This window comes from Cornus florida, unplaced genomic scaffold (assembly GCF_030987335.1).
Source record: "Cornus florida cultivar Cherokee Brave unplaced genomic scaffold, ASM3098733v1 CherokeeBrave_3.0.0_Hap2_Chr02, whole genome shotgun sequence".
NCBI classification, from domain to species: Eukaryota; Viridiplantae; Streptophyta; class Magnoliopsida; order Cornales; family Cornaceae; genus Cornus; species Cornus florida.
In genome coordinates, this window is record NW_026775572.1 from 2,914,799 (window position 1) to 2,931,159 (window position 16,361).

The 16,361-nt window shown below is 32.3% G+C and overlaps 2 protein-coding genes across 2 annotated transcripts; both read right to left on the minus strand.

Annotated features, from left to right (window-relative positions):
- Nucleotides 1-700: 700 nt before the first annotated feature.
- LOC132289158 (uncharacterized) lies at nt 701-1,201 on the minus strand. The gene has a single exon (XM_059789922.1). It carries the CDS (start codon nt 1,199-1,201, stop codon nt 701-703), a length of 501 nt encoding a protein of 166 aa, XP_059645905.1.
- Nucleotides 1,202-7,388: 6,187 nt separating this feature from the next.
- LOC132293118 (putative DNA (cytosine-5)-methyltransferase CMT1) lies at nt 7,389-16,048 on the minus strand. Its single transcript, XM_059790459.1, has 21 exons — nt 15,409-16,048; nt 15,240-15,280; nt 15,049-15,151; nt 13,390-13,497; nt 13,187-13,306; nt 12,974-13,073; nt 12,589-12,803; nt 12,416-12,481; nt 12,102-12,326; nt 11,135-11,193; nt 10,960-11,026; nt 10,489-10,818; nt 10,349-10,417; nt 10,171-10,257; nt 9,987-10,074; nt 9,368-9,462; nt 9,040-9,144; nt 8,892-8,935; nt 8,748-8,817; nt 8,553-8,656; nt 7,389-7,984 (listed from the first exon to the last, which is right to left on the minus strand). Exons 1-21 carry the CDS (start codon nt 15,805-15,807, stop codon nt 7,819-7,821), a joined length of 2,661 nt encoding a protein of 886 aa, XP_059646442.1. The 5' UTR covers nt 15,808-16,048; the 3' UTR covers nt 7,389-7,818.
- Nucleotides 16,049-16,361: the final 313 nt, after the last annotated feature.

Sequence of the window (16,361 nt, forward strand, 5' to 3'; positions counted from 1 at the left end):
ACAAAAAATTGCAATTTTTTTTTTTTTTGTAAGATTTAGTGTTACAAGTTTCAAATCAATAATTAAAAAATATATACAATCGAAAGTTTTACGAATACAGCAAGGCTTACTGACTAATTCAATAAATAAAGAGAAGGAATGAAAGCTTATTTTTTCTTTATCAGGTATAAAGAAGGAATAAATGTGAATATTAATGTCTTACAGTATCACAGAAAATTGTAGATAACGATATATATGAAGGAATATTAATATACATGCATCTGCGGATTGAGGGCTCATATATATATATATATCTCCTAATTTTGAGGGCTCATATATTTTCTTTGTAATCTCACTAAATTTCTTCTTGTGTTGATGATATAGAAGACTTAACTGATGGAAGAAAAGTAACGGAATAATGATAACAAAAGGTTAAAAGAAGAATTAATAGAAAACTTCAAGAACGATATATAAGTACCAGAAATAGACACACACATATATATATTAAACACATATATACATAATTAAACATACATGAACATTATACGAATCAGCACTAAATACATCAAACAGCAACCTAAAAAAAATAAAAAATAAAAAAACATTACAACCATGACAATTTGATACAAGGAAATGCAGGACTCGCTGCTGGATATTATATAGAGAGAGAGAGAGGAGGGGGGGGTGGGTGGGTGGGGGAATGGGGGGTTAGTTTTCAGAATTAAAGCTTCAACTCCAAGTCCACCTCCATATCCACCCTCATCTTGGAAGTGACTTCAACAGCATTTAAGTCACGATTTATCCCAACTCTACCCACCACACCATTCCATGGATAATCCGGAGCCACATTGATTGCATGCTGCATGTGATCAACATGAGCCGCCAACGGTGGTGGAGCCGGAAATCCATTTCCATGACCGAGAGGAGCAGCCGGCCAAAGGCCGCCAGTCATGGGGAAATTTCCATATCCACCAGACCAATTAGGTGGTGAAGGTGGTGAGTGGACAGCAGCAGCAGGTCCAGATGATCCATCAAGAGATTGGTATCGCATCGGCACACGCAGGTGATGGGTTCTTCTCTTCTCTCTGGGCTCAAACCGGTGAGCATTTTGGTGGCCACCCAAAGCCCGACCGGAGAAGAAGGTTTGATTGCAGTAGATGCACTGGTACTCCCATTTTGGAGCATCACCAGAATTATTGACTTTGCTTGATTTTTTTGGCATCTTCAGAGAGGTGTGGATTAGCAACACTCTGGGGCTGTTATTTAAACAGGTTTTGGGAATCTTTGATTCTACTCTATTATATATAAATTAATTTAAAGTCAAATTTTCAAGAAGTGTTGATAAACTTCATTTAGTGCCAGTATTTATTGTTTTAACACCGATTTTACCCAAACCACGCATTACTTCTTCAAAATTAAGAATGAGAAAGTCATGTTTGTTGGGTATTTAAGTACTTTACTTTCTTTTCTTTCTGAATATATAATTAAATAATTTCCACTGTCTTGGGAGTTATTGTACATTCTTTCTTTTTCAGAAACAAAACTTATCCCTTATCTTCAATTAAAAAGACAAAAAGAAAATTTTATCTCAATGGCTTCATCCACAAATGCAACTTGTAAAAAAATAATTAAAATTAAAACCAGAAATTATATATTGTCTACACAACAACCAATTATTGCAATTTTCCGCAACCCACAGTGAGCAAACATAATATATACATTTAAGAAACAGTTATATATTTATAATCATCATATCTGAAAAAAAAAAAATTATAATCAGTTCTTTTTTCTTTTCTTATATTTATAATGTTGTATGTAGTATGTCCTATTTATATAAAATAAACTCAACATTTACTTACCTCTAAAGTCTAAACACAATTAGCTGTACTGTTAAGTAGGGATAAGTTCAAATTAATATCTATAGTATTTGCCTTAATATTTTATCATACGGCTTGATAAATTTGATATAAAAAATCAGTTCTTTTTTTATATTTATAATTTTGTATTAAGTAAATATGTACTATTTATATCAAATAAATTCACCATTTATTTATCTCTAAACACAATTAATTAGATGGGTCACACATTAAGTAGGGATAAGTTCAAATTAATAGTATTTGCCTAAATATATATAATTCTCTCACTTGCTGAGTTGTAATGACTTAACAAATTGAATGGTCTGCTCATATAAACGAAAATGCATGTCTCGTGTTAATTAATCTAACTTCATAATTAAAACCTCTAATATAGATTACAAAAATCTCATTGATTTTTTTTCTTTTAAATTTTTGGAGGGAAGGAGGATAAGTGTGCATGAGATTCGATAATGCTTCTATTAACTAATTCCTCCACCCAAAAATAAATATATGCTTTGAAGACTTTAATTTTTGAGATAACACATGCTTTTATTTCGTGCTCCTTGTGAAATTTAAAATAGATATTCATTGTTAATTTAAGTACTTTTCAACACTTCGGAGTTCGGAGTAGTTTAGGAATATTATTTTAGATTTTTATTTTAATCCAAAAAATATTTGTGAACATTACAGAAATAAAATGTAACACATTTAAGAAGCAAAGGAATAAATTTATTTAAATAACTCTAGAAAACAAGATTATTAGAGCATGCTGAGTGAATTAGTAGCTGTTTGTCAATATTCTTCACATCTTCATCGGACAACATTTGTCAAGCAGGTCCACAGAATATCTTATATCAGCGATGGACCTTGGCTTAATTAAAGTAGGGTTTAGCAGCTCATGTATTTTCTAATAGTTTTTGTTAATGATGATATTGTGAAGCTCTTGCCACATGTTATATATGTTCATATTATATATATATATATATATTTACCTTTCAAAAAATAGAGTTGAGCTTTATGCAGCAGCGTTGGGTCTGTGTTGCATTATCATCAATTAAACTTAAGCCAATGTATAGAACTATAAAATCAAGATAGAAGAAAGAAAAGAATATAAATTTATTTATTTTAATCGGGATATCTGGGCCGACTAATTTACGAGACTCATGCAAAGCGACCCCTCCACGTGAATCTGGTAAAACTCGGATCATATTTATGCCGTGACCCCTAAGAAATTGATTGCACTTGAGAAGATTCAATTCTAAGACATTCATGAGTCACTAAGTCCCTAACCCCTTGGATTAAAATATATATAAAAATTTAACCCCTTGGATTAAAATATATATAAAAATTTATGTAGAATAATAAAAAGAAAAATTATGTTACAATGAGAAATATCAAAGAGTTGCCTTTTGATCGAAAAAACATTTAAGACATATATAATAGGTTTTGGAGTTTTGCCACCCTTTCGGAGTACTGCTATGTTTCCTGTCCATCAAGCTCTCACTATCGTGGGTACACTTTTAACTAATATATAACAATTTTAGCTAGAATTATAATTCATTATTAATTAATGCTCAAATTTTCATACAGTTAATTAATTTGTTGGACCTAATATATGGCGATTTCCAATGGATAATTGAAACACTGAAGCACCATGTAAAGCATACATCCCATTAACAATATATATTCCTTTACTACAAATAATATAGTGCTCATATTTGATAGAATAGATGGTCATAGTTATATGCTGTTTTTCCAATTACTAAATAGAATGACAAACATTACAACCTAGAAATAAGCACATACGTACTGTTCCTTAATTAGTTCGAATGAACTCCAGACTTCCATTTAATTCATTCACCTTATCTCCAAAAAATAAAAATAAAAATCAGTCATTTATTTCAATATTCTTTGAAGGATCTCTAAATTTGTCGTAACGTCAAAGTATTATTAGATAAGACAATCTATAAGTTTGTCGTATCCGACCAACTGAAAAAGTTTGTTGTATTTTGCAATGAAACAATTAACACAGGAGGCTCGGGAGCATATGGAATGATTAAGTATAATTTTTCGCACGTACAAAGTTTCTAAGTTTGTCAGACACAATGCATATGTAATTTCCATATAGTTAATTCACTTGTGGAGCATTTAATCAAAATTTAGTCATTTATCTCAGTGTTCCTTACAAAATATCTAAATTTGTTGTAACGTCAACTAAAGTGATCTCTAAATTTGTCGTATCTGAACTGAAAGGTTTATTGTATTCTGAAATGAATCAATTAACACGGAATCATATACATGGTTTCTAAGTTTGTCAAACACAATGCATACATAATTTCCATATAGCTAATTCACTTGGGCGGCATTTAATCAAATTCAGTCATTTATCTCAATGTTCCTTAAAGGATCTCTAAATTTGTCGTAACGTCAAGTATTATCAGCTAAAGTGATCCCTAAGTTTGTCGTATCTGATCGACGAACTGAAAGGTTTCTTGTATTATGAAATGAATCAATTAACGCTGGATCATATACAGAGTTTCTAAACTAGTCAAACACAATGCATACGTAATTTCCATATAGCTAATTCACTTGTGCGGTATTTAATCAAATTCAGTCATTTATTTCAATCTTCATCTCTAAGTTTGTCGTAGCGTTAAGTGTTATCAGCTAAAGTGATCTCTAAGTTTGTCGTATTCGACTAATTTAAAAGGTTTGTTATTTTCTAAAATGAATCAATTAACACCGGAGCATATAAAAAGTTTATAAGTTCGTCAACACAATGCATATGTAATTTCCATATAGCTAATTCACTTGTGCTGCATTTAATCAAAATTCAGTCATTTATCTCAATGTTCCTTAAAGGATTTCTAAATTTGTTGTAGTATCATTAACTAAAATGATCTCCAATTAAGTTTGTCGTATATGACCAAATGAAAAGGTTTGTTATATTTTGAAATGAATCCATTTAATGGAGCATATGTGTCGTAACATTGAGTAATTATCAATAATCCGCTAAAATGATCTCTCTAGTTTGTGGTAAGATAAAATGATCATCAACTTTGTTGTATATGACTCACCAAAAAAGGATTGTTGTATTCTAGAATGAATCAATTTATACAGGAGCACATGTATGGTAAAGTCAAGTATTATCAGTTAAAAAGATCTCCAAGTACACAACTACATGAAAAATGTTTATTGTGCTCTGAAATGAATCGATTTACACCAGAGTATATGTATGGTAAACCTCCAAGTTTTTGTATGGTTTTCTACTATTAAAAAATTTAACCAAATAAATCCTTATGCTACGTTTGGTGTGCATGAATGGAATGAAATAAAATTTAGAATGGAATAAGAATGTGAATGGAATGGAATGAGTATTACCATTCTAATGTTTGGTGTAATACGATGAATCGTTATGGAATGGAATGATTATTACCATTTTATTGTTTGGTTGAGTATCATTAAATCTGGAAGGGAATGCCGTTTTTCAAAAATGCCTTTTTTATTGGAAGAAAGAAAAATAAAAAAATTATAACTAAACCAACTTATCATGATTGAATATTTTATCTAAGAAATTGATGTAAAGGCTAAAAAATAATATATATATATATATAATGATATATCAATCTTAATAATATATAAAAAATCATGCACCATAAGATCAACTCAACTAAAATTAAGGAATAAATAAATCATCAACCAAACAAAAAAACCTGGTAATATTTCCAAGTAATTGTGTAATTTTTTTTTTAATTTTTTTTATTGTAGATTTCTTGAAAATTCTAGTTTTGATAAAATTCTAATTAAGCAAGGTTCTCCAATCATCCAACGATGAACTTGACTAAGGGTCTAAAAGTCAAATTAGTCCACTTTTGGTTCGAGAAAATTACACAAATGTTTCAATACAAAGATACAAAAAAAATAAATAAAAATAAAAAAGTGATATACACAGAAGATAAAAGAGATTTAATACTTACTTATCAAAAATAAATAAATAAAGAAATTAATACTTGTAATTTGGTTGAAAGTCCTGCAATTTTTTTGTCAATACAACTCTGGGTATATTCAGAAGAGAGGGAAGATGAAAGACATTTATCACGTCTAATAAAGAAATCGATAAACATGAAAAATGGAATGTGAAAGATTTTGGTGAATGCGAAATATTTTTGCCTTATTGGAATGTGATTAAGGGCTTATTGGGAATATTACAAAATAATTTTATCTTACTATAGAATGGAATGGTCATTCCATAGGTTTACTTATGGAATGGATTTTCATTCCCTGTAATGGATTTTCATTCTATTGGAATAGTCATTCCATTCTATTCATGTACACCAAATAACTGAATAGTTGGAATGAGCATTCCATTCTTGCACACCAAACGTAACATTACATCCTTGCCTACTTTGTCAGTATTCACTGCCCTCCTCGTGGGCCCACATTTACAGTTCTTTTGCCAAGTCCACATAATTTGTTGACTTTCACGTGGGCCTCGCAAGAGAACTATGAGTAGTGACAATATCGTGCATAGGTAACTGTCACTTGACGTGAGGCAACTAAAATTCATGGATACCGTTCAAAATATAGTGCCTGATTTTAAATATTGTGTGCTCTTTAGATTGATATGGGCAATCATCAATATTCTAACATATTGTAGTGAACTTTCAAATGTTTTTAAGACCCTATTAGTTTGGTCAAAATGTCCCACTGACAGCATCTAAGCCTTTGATACAATAAGGCTTTTCTGCCGAAATTATTGGATAAGCCAGACATCTTAGACATTTTGATTAAATTGATAACCTCTAAACTTTTTTTACACTAAATTGCACTACCCCTAAACTTTATGCACATGTAAGTAGTTTTGCTACTAAATAAGTCTCTTGCAAGAACAAAAATTCAACATCCAGGCCATAAGTGAAGCATGGCAAGGGTTGAAGCAATGATAAAGTGGTTTTTTGTGGTTATGAAAAATACTGCATTTCTATATATATATCAACATCAACATCATCATTACTGTACTGAGAACTTTTTATTTTATGGATACATATATACAGTAGGGGCAGATGTGAACTCAGTAATTAGCCGGACATACGCGTCAAACTCAAGAATACACATGGTTCCAAGCTAGGGTTTGTCTCTTCGATTGAGTTTTCATAAGGATTAGTGGTTGATTTCATGGTTGTGATAAAATTTCAAAGAGAGTGGATCAAAGATAAAGTTTCTTTGCACACAGTATATGAATTTACAGTGAATTTTGGGTTGTTTCCACATACTACAAAAGCCAAAATGTTTAGCATCACAAGAGAGGTTTAAGGTTGAAAACTTTAGAAAAACTTTTAAAGGCATATTAGTTTGTACGAAAACCATTAAATATAAAGTTTAAGGCTAAAGACAGAAATTGCACTAATATTTTAATTGTTGATCCAATCTCACTTGTGATACAACTATCAATCAGATAAATCCAACAACTTGCATTTTCCATTTTTTCAAACAAAAATCTTTTTCGACCGACTAAAAAGTAACAATAAAGTGCATCCAAATCTGCATGTAGTTCTTTAACCAAAAAAAAAATTCTGCATGTAGTTTTTGCAACACTTGCATCAATGATAGTAATTAAGCTTCTTAAGAAGCCAATAGGGAAGTGGCGGTGAAGGGAAAGGAAAGAAAAAGGAAAACAGAAGAAAAAGTGTGTTGCCAATACAGGCACCAGTGTGCGGCTATATAATCTGAATAACATTTGAAATTCTAACATCTCAAATATTATACTTTGAAGTTACATTTCCCGGCATGATCAAAAAACACATTAAAACCATAGATGCAAAAATCAACATTGCTCCAACTAGATGGTGAAGAATAGCATGTCTTCCAACCAAATTGCAAAGAATGGGCTACTAGCATTTCAACCAAATTGCTAGGAAGGGACACTAAGGTTAAGAATAGCCTACATTTCAACCAAACAGCTATGAATTTGCGCAACAAAAAATCAGTCAGATTCATCTAAGCACGGAATATCTTTCAGACAGTCAGGGAACTTCATAGGAAGGGTCATCAAGGGTTCACTATTATGGACTCCTTGGCTGGCCTTACCCAAGGCATATCCCAATGCTATAGATACCGGGAATGCAACCGCATTCCCAACCTGTATATACCTGAAAATAAAATAGAAACACACCCAATTTTAGGGATGATTAACTACCATATCAAAATGAATTAGGAGTTATGAATTAGCGACCAAGTTTATGGAGGAATACTACTATTAACTCCAAAAAAATAAAAAATAATGACACAAAATTCTTGGCCATTTTGGTGGGGAATCTAACTTTTTATAATGGCAGAATTTATATTTTTTTTATTATATCAATAAAGAGTAAATTTTCAAATTTATCCTTACTAAAAAACAAAAGAGTGCTCCGAAATTAGTACACTTGTTTAATAAAGTAAATGTCAAAGGGTAGTTTAGGAACGTTATAAAAAAATAGTGCATCCATTTTAGGAATGGGACATGTATTTTGAGACGTGGATGGACAAGTATTTTGGGAGTACATGTTAATTATAGATAAGGTTTTCACATCACACAAGTTTACAGTTTTATTAGAACATCAACCACTACTCTTAAGTTTTGGAACAGTTAGTGTCAACAAGGACACTCCAAATACATACATACATATATATATATATATATAGACCATGCAATGAAAGTATGGTTTAGTCTGATACCTCTGTTTAACAGTCCCCTGTAGTTTGTAAAAGTCCGGAAACCCTTGTAATCGTGCATTTTCACGAACGGTTAGCACTCGATCTTGATCTGGGTGAAGGATAACCTTTAAAAAAAGAATTTGAATTCAAAGTTGGCCGAAGTTCCTGATCATGATTAAAAATAGTATGTTGAAGAAAATTATTAAGTTTTGAAACCTGGTTGTGGGGCTCTGCTCTTGTCACTACCGTGGTAACAATATCATCCATACCCAACCGACCGAATGGCCTACATATAAGAATTTGGATACTTTATAACATCCTTATGGTCAAAATAAATATACACAAATAAGTAGCACATACTTTGTTGACGTCCCACGGACAAACTTGATAGCATAATCAGGAACCTATGTTTTACAAGTAAATTGGTAATGGAAGTCAGAATTGGCTTGATCAGCGAAAGAAAAGAGTACATAATAGAAGGATTGAGGTTTTTGCAACAGAACAGTACCAAAGGTTTCCCGGAAGGAAGCAACACTCTCTCCATTGACGGGTCCAATTGTGCCTTATTAACTGAACCAACCATTACTCCCGGCAGATCCCTGAAGTTAGCTCCCTAATAAAACACAATCGCTAAACAGTCAATGGCTATTCCCTGAAGTTAGCTCCCTCTTAAACACAATCAGTGAACAGTCAATGGCTATTCCCTGCAGTTAGCTCCCTCTTAGACACAATCAGTGAACAGTCAATGACTATTCAAAATGAAGTAAATTAACTAAATACTTCTGATTCAGAAAAAATAATAATAATAATAAATAAATAAATAAAAATGAGGAAACCTTTCTTTTAGGAATCCGACAGACTCTCTCATAATCATCCTCATTCAACTTCAATGGTAGATGATCATAAAGCATTTGTTTCTTCTGTCCAGCAACTGTACAACAAAATAAATTTAGAACATCAGAAATAACATTTTGATGATATGAACTCCCTAAAGGCCAATTGGAATATACATTAAGATTGATTTCCAAAGAAATGGTTTCAACTATAAATTAGTTGCTCAATCACATATGCAATGATCACTTAACATGCCCTACTTAAAAGGTTCAATCAATTTTTTAATCAAGATTACAGTTTCTGATGTTTTTCAAGTAGATTTTGATTTAAACTAGAGAAAGAAACAAAGGAAGAGAGTGGAGAAATATGGGAAAATAAAATTATTACGATTTTCCTAATCGTAGCGCATATTGGCAAGATTCAGGATAATCTTGCATAAATACCGATTGATCAAGGCAATGAAATACCAATTATATAATTATAGTTATTGACTAGATGTCATGTTGACATTATGAAAAAGTAGTTGAACAAATACAATACATCAACGGAATATTGCAGAGTTTACCCTAACAAAACACATAAGTGAACATTTTGCATAAGAAAAAGGGTTTTTGTACTCACCTTTGTTTCTAAATCTAATGTGTTTTTGAAAAGTGTTACGAGGAGCACCACCATAAAGCATTTCTTCACGATTTTCATAATTTGTGACCTAAATTAATGTGAAAAAATATCAACTGAATATCTCAAGCATTATTAGATTATTTAATCATAAGAACCATAAGATAACTTTAAAAGTAACATTTACCGGTGGCAAATCTGAGATTGTGTCACCTAGTAAAGTGCTCCTCTCCAACATGCATGACTGCCCGTTGTCAGACCCAACAATAATTTCCTATATTTAAGGAAAAGATATGTTACATGAAAATTAAAAATAGTTCAATCAAACACTAAACACAAACACTGCCTATAAACAGTACACGTACCTTAAATTCATTTATTACAATACCTCTTCCAATGACAGCATGTGTGGGTAAAGGATATTGAGGCAGTTTCTAAAACATGAGAAGAATTGTGAGTTACTAATCATGATATAACAGAATTACTGTATCAGAAATAAACTTGCCTCAAGTTGATGGGCACCCCAAAGGAAGACTCGCATCCGACATTGAGCAACTCCATAAGAACCTGCCGCCATTATACCCAATCGTGCTTGGTAATTCATAGACACTAAACGCCCAATGGCATAAGAGACCAAAGCTCCTCCAGCATACTTTAGTATATCGCATACATTCTCCATTAATATGTACTTAGGCTTCAAAAATTCTATGATATCCATAAACACCACAACCTGATGGTTCTTTGGATCCTTCAAAGGGTCAGTTTGGTCTCTAAAACGGTTAAATCCACTAATTCCTTGACATGGAGGACCTCCACATATGCAGTCAACATCACCCTAAGTAAACATGGAAAGAAATACAAAGATGTCATGAAATGAACTCCTTCAATAAAATATAAAATGGCCCACAGAAAGAAAAGATACTATCTGTGATAAGAAAACATTTAAAACTTCAAATGCTAAAGATGAAAATCTTACTGGAAGAGGCAATATCTTTGATTTATAACCTCTTGTCACGAATTCTTTTATTCTCTCCTTGCATTTGCTGATATAGAATTAATAACATTAGAAAATATGTCTTGTGTGGATAACAAAAGTGATAGGCAGCCAAACAAAAAATTAAAGTACAGCAAGGGGTAAATAAATAGAATACCTTAACCCATCAGAAGGCTCCCAGGTGTCCTCACTAGGACCATAGCCCATCCAACGCACCTAATAGATGCAAAAATTTATTAGGGTAAAGAAAGATGGAAAAGAAGAGAAAAAGAAAGTAACTGAAAGTAAAATTAAGAATTTCTCTTAATTTTAAATGTATTTTATTCATAACAAGAGAAATTCGAAGTGAATAATAACCATTCATATAAGAAAAGAATTCGCGACAACTATAAATTGATCAACCTTGGCAATACTGAGAAGAAGATATGAATGGTGAAAGGTATAGGAACAAATGAACAATTGTTGATTCTCGAGAATAAGGAGGAAACTAGTATGTGATAATATTCAAGGAACATTTATGTAAAGAAGTCTTCCAATTTTTTATATTTATGCACTATTCCATGTAAAAATAAAGGCATTCCCACATATGAGATTTGCAGTATCTGATATTTTCCTATTGCATACAAGAAACTGCTAATTGCATTGCATTTCGGAAATTTTATCTAAAAAGACATGCATATCTATCAAGTTTGTTAAGTTTAACATTAGGCAATGATATTTGACAATCTAAAAGCATTATCCAAAACTTCTAAACGTTATAAAAGATTATGGACATACAAGTTCTAACCCTATTACAATTTAAGCCTAAAATGACTATACAAAAATGAAAAAACAATGTAAATATACAACATACTAAAATAGCTTCTCAAGCATTCCTCTCATAAGCACATCTACATTTGGAAAACTTGATTCAATATTGTTGCAATTTTAAATATTTAGTAAGATATATCTTCCTAAGACGTTTCAACCACTTGAATGAATATATTGGAAAAGGAAAGGAGGTCAAATTTTTTACTACTTAACAGGTATCAGGAATAATAAAAAAAGGTGCACAAACAAAATACAGTAAGTCAATCACATTACATGACATCAATAACCCATTCCTTTCAGTTAATATTGAATACCTTGAAGTACAATCCGCGTTTGCTGACATTGTTGGGGTCCCCATAGCAAATAGCAACTAACTTCCTCACTTCAAATTCTCCGTGAGGAACTTTCAACGCATCAGCAGCATCATCGTCTTCATCACTATCTAGGCTGTCTTGTTTAAAATCAACAGGAAACTCCTGGCAGAGCTTTTCCCAGTCCTTCAACAAATGCAAAAAATCTTCGGCTGCTTCATTTCTCACCTAAAATCATATTCCAGTTTTCCTATTGATGAGGGATGTGGATAAATTGGGGCATACAAAAAATAGAAGAAAAGTAACTCATATATCACCTCAGTTTCAGGGTGGTTGATCCTTAGACTTTCACATGCATGAGAATTTATATCAACAGCCCACCTCTAATAACCAAATACAGATAAAAAAAACATATTAGCAATCAAGAGATTAATCTTTACATGGAATTGTGCATAAATGAAAATGGCATTTAAATTCAGTTCTCACTTACAGTAATAAGTTTCAAACCAGAAATGGAAGCGCCAAAACACAAGCCAGTAGACATCGCACCACAACCAGAATATAGATCCAGTAGAGTCATCTCAGAAACTTGAAGATTGCATGCTTCGGAAGACTTTGAATAATCAATTGTGTCTCCTGGAGCGTTGCTTGAACTAGCTTCACTTGATGTTACTGATGATGCATCACTATCTACCTTGAGCTGATCTGGAGTCAATGATGCAAAAGGCAATCCTAAGTTAAACTAAAAATATACATTTTTTTGAGATTGTATACAATTTCACACATTATATGGGCTTTCCATGGTATCATCTATTCATTAACGAGTCAAAGCAGAAAAAACACTACAGCAGTCATTTTTAACAGAACAATATTACCTGTACTTATGGTTGTAAAGGTAAAGTATGGCAACGAATATGTCATATCATAATACAGATCAGAAGATGAGATTGCCTTCCCTTTTTCAGCCATATCCACCTGTTGCACAAAGTAGATAGTCATCACCCTATGTACTGATACATACAGCAGGAGTTAATGTGACATATATAAAACTGGATTTAATAGTGACAATAAGTATGTGATAGTTATACATTTTTCAGGAGTCGGGCAATTTTTACTTTCGATACTATGGAATCCAACGGATTGTCGTCTCTTATGTCCGAGTAAAACACTCGTCTCTGGTCAACCAGATGGGCTTGTTTTTTTATTATCTAGAAATATTCAAACATTTGAAGATTAGTGAATGAAAATATCAATCAAAATAAATATAATGGATAAGTTATATAGCCCTTACCGTATCTTCAGTTCTATAGAACCACTGAGCTGTAAAATACGGTTCTCCATCAATGGTTTCAAACAGCTCCACAATCTTGGCAATGAAATCAGGTTCTCCCTTTTCAGCCTAACACATTAAAAATAGAGTAGAAAATAAGAGAAAGTATATACATATTCCATAAAAACAAAATACTACTTGAATTCCTGTACTAGAAAAATACTGGTATCTACAAAACTTACCATCCATATTACAATCCAGGTAACCAGTTAATTGGATAACAAGATGCAAGTGAATAATATGGCTACAAAAATTATAAGCAGGTATTTTAATATAAAAGCAAAACCATACTTTCAGTCCGATTTCAAATATAACACGCCAGCATCTTCTTATGTAGCTCCCTCTCGTTATTTTAAACTGAGACAGTTTAACATGCACTCATATGCATGTACACCCATAATAATGGCACCAGATATGGTTCGAACTTCGAACATCAAAATTTGCTGAAGTGTGAATAAACAACAGTTATTGAAGTGCAGGCATGGCCTCTAGTTGGCATGAAAATTATAAAACCAAATTTATAAAATAAGAATCCAAAAAATGAACTTAGACCAAAGCATTTTTGGATTATTATTGATCAACTCTGGTATAATAGTGATGTGTTGGAAAATCAAGCCATAACAAAATTTCCATCAAATGGCCCAACCAATAGCTCACTTCATGTCAACCTTATATGTATACATGTGAAACCTTGATCAGCATTCCTGGTTCCTTGAGAACACCTAATCTCAGAAATCCTGGTCACTAGTACAGATTGCAAGAATTATTCAATTTGATGTAACAATTTCACTAACAACCACTATCATTAGAAAATATATAACAAAGTCTACAAATAATCTTTCAATAAATTAAATGTTGCTAAAACATAATATGATATCCATAAATCAAATCTGATAAAAGAAATTTTATTAAACAAATAATTCTACATTTGGACAAGTGTCATTACAAAGCATTCATTAAAACCATACAAAGCTTTATAAAAACATGAAAATATTATTCAGAATTTTGTATCAACCCCTTTAACAAGCATTATCAATGTCCAACAAGTAACAATAGAATGAAGGCTTCTGATATTGGGACATCTGGAATATGCAAAAAAGATTCAACAGCCGTGATGATTCTAATTGCAGATGGGCCATGCACAAAGTCAGAGCCAATTTTCATACAGAAAGAAACAATTAGCTGATAGAATTTAAGCCACCATGGAGATTATTTGGAATTTTCTTTGTGATCATGTTTCTATGTTGGAGATGTCTTAGGTTGAAACATACTTGGAAATTATAGTTTCAGGAAAGAGAGTACTCCTGAAATCACAAGAGTTCGAGCATCATGGAGAAGAAAACAGAATTTAGCTCAAGCTTCAATTTTGTGAGTTCATTTTTGGGCTGAACGAAGTTAAATATGGTTTCTTTTAGATGTTTGTTTGTTCAAATTTATTATTTGTGAGTGAATTTAAATCTACTGGAATAACAAGTGGCATCAGAACTTCTATGGCATGTATAGACACAAAAATACATAATTGAATAGATTTTTAGATATGCACAAAATGTAAGTTTACAGAGCATGGACACAAATATGCAGATTCATATATATATACACAGACGTTGAGAGAGAGCTCACTTTGACATATGCATCATCATAAAGCTTGAATATGCAACCATCCACAATGGCTTGAGTATAGTGACGTCTTGCTTGCAAAACCTCTTTTTCAGTGGATTCACAGCTAAAATGAAACAAGAACGACCATAAACACAATAAAAAGAACAATTAGATCCACATATGTACTGATGTTAACATACAGAATCACTCACTCTTCGGATCCATTAGGAGAAATAACAGTCTTGACCTTATTCTGTAAACAAGGAACATAAAAGAAACGCAGAATCAGACTGAAATAAAGATATAAAATATTGTCAAAGATTGTAATGATATTCATAATGATTATATAAAGCATAAAAATATAAAAATTCGCGGAGAGACCTTGGACTGGTAACGTTCAGGCCACTTTTCCCTGGCTTCGTTGGCCGGAACTGGATTTCCGACCAAGCTGGTGTCATCATCCACAGTGGGAAGCTTTTTTATCTTCTTTGTTGCAAAAGAAGACCCTAATGACGACTTTTCCCTGGCTTCGTTGGCCGGAACTGGATTTCCAGCCAAGCTGATGTCTTCATCTGCAGTGGGAAGCTTATTTTTCTTCTTTGTTGCAAAAGAAGACCCTAATGACGACTTTTCCCTCGCTTCGTTGGCTGGAACTGGATTTCCGGCGAACCCGATATCATCATCCACCGTCGGATCCTTCTTTTCCTTCTTTGCTGCAAAAGAAGACCCTAGCGGTAACGGAATGTCCTGATTGGACTTTCGCTTAGCGCCTCGAGTCATTCTATGTTGGAGAATAACTAGGTTTCAAGGGGAGAGAGAGGGGCCGAACTAAGTAGGCAGAGAGTAAAGAGGCGCAACGGGCTAAGGCTGCGTTTGAATTTTTCATCGATTGGAACGAGCGGGAAATATGAGATTGCCATTTTCAGTATAGTATCTACTATCCAACTTATGACCGACTCTTAAAAATAAAAATAAAAAAATAAAATATATATATTATATTTAGATTTGGCACTGTGTTACACAAAGTAAATCAAAACCCAAGAAACACAATATAAAGATTTACGTGAAATTTTAAGCCTCAAAATAAAATTTGAATTACAACTTCAAAAAATAAACAACAATTTCGTTTATGACTTCAAAAGAGTTATATCTCTAGATTTAAATAAATCTGTAGTGATACTTTACAAAAAAAATATTAAATATTACAAATTATTGTATTACAAAATAATTCGAATAAAGTAACTAGTAATTAAATTGTGAAAGTAATTCTTTTGATAGAATATACGATAGAGAGAGAGACAGTACTGTCATTGAATAGGAAAGGTAACAAATCC